This window comes from Mus pahari, chromosome X, assembly GCF_900095145.1.
Source record: "Mus pahari chromosome X, PAHARI_EIJ_v1.1, whole genome shotgun sequence".
Lineage (NCBI taxonomy): Eukaryota > Metazoa > Chordata > Mammalia > Rodentia > Muridae > Mus > Mus pahari.
Window position 1 is genome coordinate 10,692,054 of NC_034613.1, and position 10,523 is coordinate 10,702,576.

The 10,523-nt window shown below is 35.9% G+C and overlaps 1 protein-coding gene across 15 annotated transcripts in view; it reads left to right on the forward strand.

Moving 5' to 3' along the window:
- The window catches only part of Kdm6a (lysine demethylase 6A), a 101,182-nt gene that overhangs the window by 25,690 nt on the left and 64,969 nt on the right, over nt 1-10,523 (forward strand). For all 15 annotated transcript variants that reach the window (XM_021187498.1, XM_021187501.2, XM_021187495.2 and 12 more), the window contains exon 4: nt 4,318-4,367. In XM_021187498.1, the coding sequence (XP_021043157.1) occupies nt 4,318-4,367 (50 nt within the window). The remainder of the gene's footprint in view (nt 1-4,317; nt 4,368-10,523) is intronic.

The following is a 10,523-nucleotide window of genomic DNA, read 5'->3' on the forward strand; positions in this document are numbered from 1 at the left end:
TTTTTTTTAATATTCTCTATTCTTAGAAATACCTAGTGACAGTAAACTAAGAACTTTTTTTAATAGATAAAGATTGAGGACTGCTTGTCGGACCCAGGTGGTAGGTACTTGTCGCATTTATAGGGTCTCACTGATTTATCTGGTTTAAGAAACACAAAATTTATTACTATCTTAAAATAAGATGCCAATGGAGGTAAATAAAATAAAATACCTAATAGAGTATAGTTACTAAGAAAGTATGTAATTGAATAGAAAAAGAGATGTAAGAAATATTTCATTTTTAACTACCTGCAATTGAAGAGTATCAACTCTGACTTTGAATTTGATGTTTCATATTTATTTAGTAATCTATAACATTGTTGTATAGATGTCATATTTCTACTAAACATCAAGAACAGCATATTTCTTATAACCGAGTGTCATTTAGTTTGGATGGTCTTATGATTTCTTCAAGAATTCCTAATTTTGAAAGTGAATTTTTAAACACTGAAAATTTAACAGTTTAATTTCCATATTTTAATTTTGAAATTTTTAAAAATATCATAGTTTAATTTTCAATTTAATGTTGGTTAGTGAATTTTTTGTTGGAAAAGAAAGACTAATATCAAATGAAAAAATTGTTAAGCTATGTGTTAATGTGTTTTGACTTACTTCCCCCTAATTGTTCTAAGAATTAGACCCAAGCTTTCTTCATTCTAGATAAGTATATACCATTGAACTATACCCCTTTACTTCAGTACTATGTTTAAAAATAAAGTTAAAAACAAAACAAAACAAAACAACTTAAACACTTTCTTCTATATGGCATTCTAGTTTGGAAACATTGCATAGAAACACCCAGAAGCAATTATTTTCCAGATTGGATTCAAATATTTAGCTGCATAGACATAAAAGAATATCTGAAGAATATATCTACTGTTTATTGAATATTAGAAATGACACTTAATTGTTGCACAGGTTAAGAAGTGGAACAGTACTGGTGCATCCAGTGTTTTCTTGAATTACTATCCTCCCCTTTTTTTCCATGGGTGTACTCTATCTCCTGAAATTTCAGTGTTTTCTTAGTTTTCTTTTTCATTTTCTTAGAACCACTATTAATTTTTTTCTCATAATATATTGTCTAGTTTGGAAAAATTGAGCAAAATGCCAAGTCTCATGACATATATTAGAAGTACATTTAGAGACTGAGGCAAGAGGATTTCAGAGTTTGAAGCTTGTCTTAAACATGAGAACAAACACATACAGCTATATACAAAAAGTACCTTTTATTTACAATCATAGTAATAGGTTCTTAGCAGATGTAAAATTAAACAAGAGTTTCTGGTTCATGGTCTAGCTTCTGGTTACTTAACAGTTTATGAGTGTACCCCTCCCCTCTCTTTAGGTGTATGGGAGTTTGCCTACATGTATGTCTAAGTACCACATGCATGTTTGGTGCCTTTAGAAGCCAGAAGAGGGCATCTGATCCTTTTGAACTGTAGTTTCTGACCCTTTCACTATATGGGTTTTTGAAATTGAACCTGTGGCCTTTGGAAAAACAATCTGCTCTCACTGAACCATCTCCAGCCCCTACCAGAACCCTTTTTAAGGAAGAGAATGGGCTAGGGCATTTGTCAATCTTGGTAAAACTAGTACTCCTAATTAGGATGCTGGGCAAGATTTAACAGCCAAATACTAGAAACTCTTGAATGTAAGGAGCACACTTGTCTGTGACGGGGTGCTGTATCCTATCCATTTTGTAGTATTATAGAGGCGACAAAAAGAGTTTTATGAGACTGTACATAGTTAATAAAAATATGGTTCTAGATGAGAATCTGGTCTAGGTTTATCTGGATCTTCAGGTCTCAAATTGAGAAAGAAGTTACAAATGGCAGTAGAATCTAAGGATAGGCCTCTGTCCTTAGACTGTATGTATAGTTGTTATCCTGGGATTTCACTTTATCTTGGATGTTTTTAAAGACTTATTTTATTTCTGCCTCCTGGTTTTTAATGAATTATATTCTCTTTGTTGGTATGTATTATGCTCTTAGAGAAACATTTGCCAGTATTTTCTTCAGGAAACGTTCTGTTATTACTTGATTTCTCTCTGGCCTCCCCTGACTCCTAGGCCTTGGAATCTTTTTCAGAAGAATCCAGACAAGACACTCAAGAGTATAGTATAGAAGATACAGTTTATTATTTTCAAGGGATGGGAGTGGGCAGCAGCCAAAGGGACCATTGAGAAGGAACATCGTCACTGAATAAAAGGGAGTCCAATGTACAGAGATCATTGTGCCTCCTACATTTAGATAGGGTTTCTTATTTTCAAAGTTTTAGGAGTAACCAGACTTCTTGGGGTGTTTTCTTGTCTAGGTGATGAACAGGTACATTTTTATACTTACTCTTAAGGGAGGGCATAATGCTATGTATCCTTGTACTTTACCAGAAAGCCTCTACTTAGATAGTAATCTCTACCCAGGGCGAGAGATCAGAACACTGATCTCCTTCTTGTGAACAGTAATCAAAGTCCTGTAGTTTCAGTTTCTGGTTTTACAAGCTCATGATTATGAGGAGAAGGGTCTCTCCTCAATGATCTATAAGCCTGCTCATACCCAACGCTGGAAGTTAATTTTGGTTGAGTTGTTGCATATATGAAAAAATACTTTTATTCTCCTGAACTAAGTATGTGGGTATCTTAATATATTGTTGGAGATAACTTTTCTTTAGAAGTTTGAAAACGTTGCATTGCCTTGCTTCTAGACTTAACATCTGTTGTAGGCCTTTTTAGTTTAGTAACCCTATAGCTTTCTTGGAATTTTCTGAAATTGTAACTGTGGTTCTTAAGAATAGAAGTCAAAGCTCTTAGAACCCCAACAGGCTAGGCTATGTCTTAATCCATTAGTTACCAGGGATGAATAATGATGAAAAGTGGAAAGGAAACCTTTGTAGCCACCGTGTGAAAAATAGGTGAAGGAGTTTAGTGGCTCCATAGGTCTGTCTTTCTGACATGAAGCTTAGGTTGCACTAGAGGGCAAGAGGAAACATAATTAAGAAGTCCTGGTTAAGGTATGGTCTTATACTTCTTTGTCTCACAGCTCTGGTTCTACAAGGTAGTTGGATAAATTGTTAATACATTGTAATTCCCTGAGGAAACCAATCTGCTATCTACAACATGATTTAAGCAAGGATGTAGCTTCATCTTCATGGATAATTAATTACTTTTATTGGGAGGAGGAATATCTTTCCTGGAAAGTTTTGTTTTTTTAAATCTAAGACAACTGGAGGTTTTGGAAAATAACTTGTTTGCCTTTAGCTTTGACAGGGATTAGGTTAAGTAGATTGAAGCAGGAATATGAGACAAAGTAAAGGAAAAAATGAAGCCAGATATTTTAGTCTTTTCGTCCTATTGATTGCTTGTGAAGTGAAGAATTGGTGCTTTAGCAAAGGCAGGTTTTCCAAGTGCCCATTGCAGAATTATTGGTTAAATTTATCCTTTACTACTGGTCTTTCTTTTTGGACTAGTGTTACTGATAAGTTAGCCCTTTAGTAAATGACTTCTGGTTTGTTGTTCATTTTTGAGAGGTCTCTTAAACTTCTTCATCATATCCTTCTATTGCATTATTCTGTAATAGTTTTCAAAATTTTATTTTTCTAGAGCATCCTGTTTTTATAGAATTCTCTTCCTCATGAAAGCAACATTTCCTATCTTTAAATCTTTAGATAGCTGGTAATTCTGAACTCTCCACGTTTTAAGAATTGTAAAGTACAACTAGAACCTGAGCAGGTACAAATAGCTTATTTAGTCTGACCTGCATGGCCTGCTTTTGTTGGAGAATTTATGCATCTGTTTTTGATCACATTGCCTAAGCAACACCAAGAATTGTTCCTACCTTGGTGGTAATCCATAAAATGATAAGAGTCTCTCCTCTTCTAAAAATCCAGGGTGACTCTAGGTTTAGAACAAAACTTTTCTGGGCTTTAGAACAGAATGTGAATGTTGTCAGTACAGTGCTTTAGTTATTTCTTACCTTTGTGCCTTGAGGAGGTTGGGTTGAGAGGGTGGGTTTGGGAGATGGGTTACATATCACAAATTTTTTAGACATATTCCTGGATGTGTGCTTATAGAGTTAAATGGGTAATCCAAAGTAAGAAAGATAGACAAAATGAAGGCAAATATATCAAGCTTTTATCCTGCTTTAGTTATCATATGGGTTCAAGTAAGAAATCAGTGCTTATCAGCAAAGGCAAGGGCTTCTAAATACCTACTATAATAATGTTTCTTAAGACTTTCCTAAGGTGAAACATAATTGTGACTTATAATTATTCTCTTTCTTTTAGCATTATCTGCATACCAGAGGTACTACAGTTTACAGTCTGACTACTGGAAGGTTGGTACACATTTTCATGCTTATTTCTAATTTGTTTTTGTTGGCACACTTATTGTTGGTTATAAAAAATAAAGATTAGAGCTCACTTTTTTTTTTTAATGTTTCTGCAGGAAAGAGATTAGAAGATGGAAATCAGTATCATTTTGTTATTTTCTATTTAACTACTTTGTATTTTATTAAAAAGAATTAGATTGTTGACATTTTATTGACCAGAGATGATCTGATCGCATGTGAAATAATTGAAAATCAAACACGGCCAAACTAACAGCTTTCACCTAGCAAGTGTTTGGGTTAATGGTTTGTGTGGTGCTGGGGATTGAACCCAGGGACTTATACTTGGTAGACAAGCACCTCACAACTGGGTTACATTTCATCCCTTTGTTTATGTATTTGTTTTCCCTGTAAGAATTTTGAAGTCACTATATATTCTTGACATTTATTATTAATATAGCTCTGGCTGTTTTGGAACTTACTCTGTAGACCAGGCTGGCCTTGAATTCAAAGGTCTTTGCTGCTCTTGCTTCCCCAGTGCTGAGTGAGATTAAAGATGTACACTACCACTACCTGGCTTGTATTGTCACTTTTTCTGATTAATTCCTTTCTTATGCAAAAGCTTATTAGTTTTATGTAAATCTATTTGCCTTTTCTGGACTTTATTTTCCTGTGCATTATTTCCAAAGTCATTGCCTATACTAATGACATTGTTTCTCCTGAGTTTTATTTTTCCTAGTAGCTTCATAGTTTCAGGTCTCAAATTTATGTCTGTTTGATTTTGAATTAAATTTTGTACAAGATTGGAGATGATAGTCCAATTTTAACCCCTTGCATAGTTTACCAGAATCAATGTATTAATGAAGTTGCCCTTTCTTTGTTAATATTCTTGGTTCTTTGTAAGTAGTCAGTTGCTTCTTAATTGCATGGCTTTACTCTTAGGATCTCTTACTTTTTGTCTGTGTACATTGCTAATCCTTATCCTCTGAGCATAATTTGAAGTCAGCTAGACCTCACCTTTGTCATTAACTTTCCATATCATTTGGAAAGGGTGGTCTTTTTTATTTCCGTGAGTTTACATTTTCTGTTTCTATCTCATTGTGATTTTGAAGACATGTCTGCAATATGTAAATCACCTTGGGTAATTTGGACATTTGACATTATTATTGGAGTCCACAAAGACAAAACATCTTTCCATCTTTTGGTGCCATCAAATTTTTTTCATCAATATTTTGTAATTTTCATTGGGAATGTCTTTTATTGGTATAGTTTTTTTTTGGGGGGGGGGGTTGGTTTCGAGACAGGGTTTCTCTGTCCTAGAATTCACTCTGTAGACCAGGCTGGCCTCGAACTCAGAAATCCACCTGCCTCTGCCTCCCAAGTGCTGGGATTAAAGGAGTGTGCCACCACTGCCCTTATTTGTATAGTTAAATTTCTTCCCAGTTATTTTTTTTTTTGTAGCTTATCATGAATATAAGATTCTTTTCATTATATCCCCCATACCCCTAGTCGGTGTGTAGGGGTGTGGTGTGGTGTAGTGTGTGGCATGTATAATGTAGCACACAAATGTCTGTGCACATGCATGCAAGGGCTAGAGTAAGATGTCAGATGCCTTCATTATTGCTCCCCAACACTCTTGTGATGAAATGTCTCATTGAAACTGGAGCTTATCATTTCAGCTAGCCTAGCTAGTGAATAAGCTCTGTTTTCTCCCAGATAGGTAAAAATTGTGCTTCTTTCCATCCCCACGCCTCCCCTCCCTGAATATTTTCAATCAATAATATGCTGAAAAATCTTCCAGGGATTCAGGTTTGCATGGGAAGCCTTGGTAAACTTTATGGTACCTAGTTTGTCTCCTATGTGGCTAATGAAACCAAAGCTCTGAACTAGTGCTATTACTGTTGTTTCTTAAAGAAGAAAAGCTGAAATAAATATCTCAGAGCATCTAATTTTCTCTGTCCCATGTGAGATTCTTAATAGTTTCAGGTATTTATAGGTTATACAGCAGGTTGAGGTAATCATGAGGAAATTTGTAGCTAGGGCCTCTGGAATGCCTTCAAATCTTTATTGTTCTTCCTATCCCTCAGGTGATCGCCAGTAAAGTTAATAGTAGATTTCTTTTTCCTGTTCTCTATTACTAAGTTTGCGGAATTAATGGTAGCATGACATTATTATGACATTTGAAAACTGTTGCTCTGATACTCCCTAACAGCGTTGGTTTGGCAACTTATCCTGATACCCCACTTAAGGAGACAAAACTTAGAGATTTAGTCTCTATGGTTAAAAAGTTAGAGATATATTCAAGGTAGCCACATTGAAAAGAGGAATAAAGAGGTACAGTAACCCAAATCGCCATCTGGTAAAGACATGAACTCTAGGTTTAAATAAAGGAAGACTTTCGCTAAGAAATGTGTATAATTAAGCAGTCTTCTTCAAGACTTGGACCCAGCCATTGTGGACCCTTGCTGTGATCCTACAAGATGCTTAAAAGTCCTTGTTGCTAGAGGTGACAAGGAGGTTTGCAGGAGGTGATAATTTCTCCAAGATACAGCTTTTTTCCTAATCAATAATTGCTTTCATTTGTGGGTGACTTGTCCTGCATATTTTTTGGTTTTGTTTTTTGTTTTTTCTCTGAAATCCAAGATGACTGAAGGTCTTCGTCACTTATCCTTGAAGGAGATAGGATAGATTAGTTAGGCAGTCAAGTTGGAATCTGAGCCATCAAGGAAGAAACAGATTCAGAGTGAAGCTGGAAATGTCAGCCTTTCATCCTATTTTCAGTAATTTGTGACACCTAAGGAGTCGGTGCTTTTTAGTATAGGCAGCTTTTAGTGCCAGTTTCATAGTTTGACATGAATTTATTTTTCAGTTGCTTCTCAGCATAAAATGCAATTGTTTTCAAAAATGATTACTGGCATATAGAATGCTTGGTGTTGACTGACAGTCAGACTCATTTGACCCTAAAATTGTCTGGGGTTGGTGTTGGCAGCTCAGTGAGTGGTATAGTGCTTAGCTGGTATTCATGAGGCCCCAAGTTCAATCCCCTGTACTGCCAAAGAAAACAAAAAAGACAAACACCAATAAGAGAACTTTATTGTCTCAAACTGCTTTTGATTTAGAGTGTGTCTGATGAAAAGTTTTAGAGACTTGAATTAATTCGTTGCCCCAGCATTCTTTTCTGTTACTTCACTTTCTCCCTACCTCACTTGGGAAACAGGTCTTTTTTCACTAGTGCTACTTATTGCTGTATGCTTCTAGGATAAAGGCCTAATATTTTTCCTCTCCATCAATCCTCATACCATAGTAAATTGAAAGTATTCTGTACTCTGGTCTGTAAAACTTGCATTGTCTTAAAATTCTAATGTGTTCAAGACTATCATGCCCATTTATGATGCCTGTTTTGTTTTTTTATAGGTTAGTGCTTGTTATGAGGTAGCAATTCTTTTTCCTTTTTCAGCATGGTTCTGTTTGTTACCCCACTTTCTCACTCTGGGAAACAGAGTTGAGGCCTTGCCTATCAGTTGATGGTAGGACAGGTTCAGGGAAAAAGCAGAAATTTATGCTGCATTTGAGAGTTACTTTGATGAGCATGTGAATAATTAGAATAATTAGAAATAAAAGTTTATATATTATCAACTAAGAGGTGATAAAGCCTTAATCAAAAAATATAGAAGGTTCTGTTGTACTTTATTGTTTTTTTTACATCAGGTAAAACAAACACCTGCCCCCACCTCTGTACATGTATAACTTGCTTTTGTGAGATGTTTCCTAGGAAGTCTATTTCTATCCATCTCAGATTGGGGGAAAGAGGGCAACTACAGACTAAAGAAACAATTCCACCCAAGTCCACCATGATTTAATTGGAAGACTTTCAGTAGCTTGAATGTGAGAGGTTACTTCAGGAGCATGGGCAAAATAGGGCAACTGTACTACCTGATTGTAGTCTTTCCCTAGCAGTGGTTATTTTTTATGTATTTGTGGAACTTCCTGAGCCTTGCGAACTTTCCACTCTTTCCACAAAAGAATGCCAATGGACCCAGTCTTGAGAAGGTCTTGTGCAGATGATCACATATCTGCTGGATATCAGGACCACAATGATTATGCTTGGAGGACAGGGTTCTATATCACCTTTGTTACTAATAGTGGTATATTTGTTGCATTCCGTAAACTTAACATTTTATATATCATTTTCATGCAAAGCCCCTAGAGTATATATTAGGGTTTACTCTGTGTAGTACATTCCATTGCCTTAGGAAAATGTTTAGCTAACTTGGCTCTGCCATTATGGTAGCACACAACGAATTTTCATTGCCCGAAAAATATTTTCATCCTCTAGTCTGTTGATTTATCTTTCCCTCCCTTAGAAACCAAAGTAATTATTGTCTGGCACACACACACACACACACACACACAGACACACACACACACACACATATATATATATGTATATATATTTACTTCCTATTGTTTTTATGCTAATGGACACATGAATCCCTCATAACCATCTTGTCTGATCAAAATGTCTTGCCATTTTGAAGCCTGGAAATTCTGTAAAGGTGAAATAGTACTGTATGTTTATACATGTCTGTGCTAGAGGAAGAGGGGAGAGAACTGCTGATTGTTGAGATGTTTTCAATTTAAAATCATTTTCATACAACTCTTGCCTGTACTTAATTTCTTCTGCACTCTTGACTTTTGACTTACAAAGGAAAGGAAACATTTACAAAAAGAAAAGGAGAAGCTAGCCTTTTTAGTAACTGTTACTACTACTTTCTCAGCACAAATTTAAATTAAAAAGTACACCTGTATGTATGGTTTTAAACTACCATTGCTCTCCATATGAGAGAAAGCATGTTGCACACACATGCATACACAGTTTCTCTGTAGCCCTGGCTCTCCTAGAACTTGCTTTGTAGACCAGGCTGGCCTAAACTCACAGAGATTTGCCTGCCTCTGCTGGGATTAAAGGTGTATGCCACCATTACTAGGCTGAAAACATGTAACAGTTGTGTTTCTGAGCAGAACTAATTTTGCTTAACACAATGATTTCCAGTTCTGTCTATTTACCTGTAAATATCATGACTTCATTTTTCTTTACAGCTGAATTAACTAACATTGTGCATATGAACCACATCATCCATTCATCTCATGATGGGCAGCTAGGCTGGTTCCATCTCTTGACTACTATGAATAGTACAGGAATAAATACAGATGTGCAAGTGTATTCATGGCAGCAGTTCTCAGCCTGTGGGTTGTGACTCCTTTGGGGGGTTGAACAACTCTTTCACAAGGGTTGTTTAAGACCAGAAAACACATACTGACAAAATGATTCACAACTGTAGCAAAATTAGTTATAAAGTAGCAACAGATAATTTTACCTTTGTGCTTCACTATAGCATGGTGTATTAAAGGGTTGCAGCATTAGGAACTGCTCTATGATATGTTGACTTAGAGACCTTTGGATGTGTATTCAGGGATGGATTTAGTGAATGTCTAGCATCTGCTATATTGGAGGGAATGTAGGAAGTACATGTGTTTAATTAGTTCTCTTTCTCTTTTTAAATTTGTTTTGTTTTTCTTGAGACAAGGTTTTACTGTGTGTTAGTCCTTCTCTCTGGAAACTTGCTGTGTAGACCAGGCTAGCCTTGATGTTGACAGTAATCTTCTTGCCTCTGCCTGGCTCACATTCCTCTCTGTATCATTTTTGTTTGTTGACGTTCAATAAGTACATAAACAGAAAAATAGTGAGCTCTAGTGGCTGATCTAGTCAAACCCTGTATCTGCTGTGTGGTAATTATCCAACTCCTTGAGCATTTGCTTATTTTCTCTAAGCTTCAGTTCTTATTTTTTTATATAAGTGAAACTGTGTGCCTCATGAGGTTTCCTTATAAAATACTACCTTTCTGCCCAAAACTTAAGTTCTTATTAAACAGTGCTATCAAGATACATTGTGCTAAGTTCAAATTAAGAGGTTAGAGATACTGCCTCTAATTTGATGTAGATCAATCAGCAAAGCTTCACATAGAAGCTTTTTTTAAAATGAATTTTTATAGTATACATTTAAATTGCTTCATAGTGTTGCAAGAATGGGAAAAAGCTTAAGAGAGGGGGGAGGGAGGGAGGGAGGGAGGGAGGAAGAGAGAGAGAGAGAGAGAGAGAGAGAGA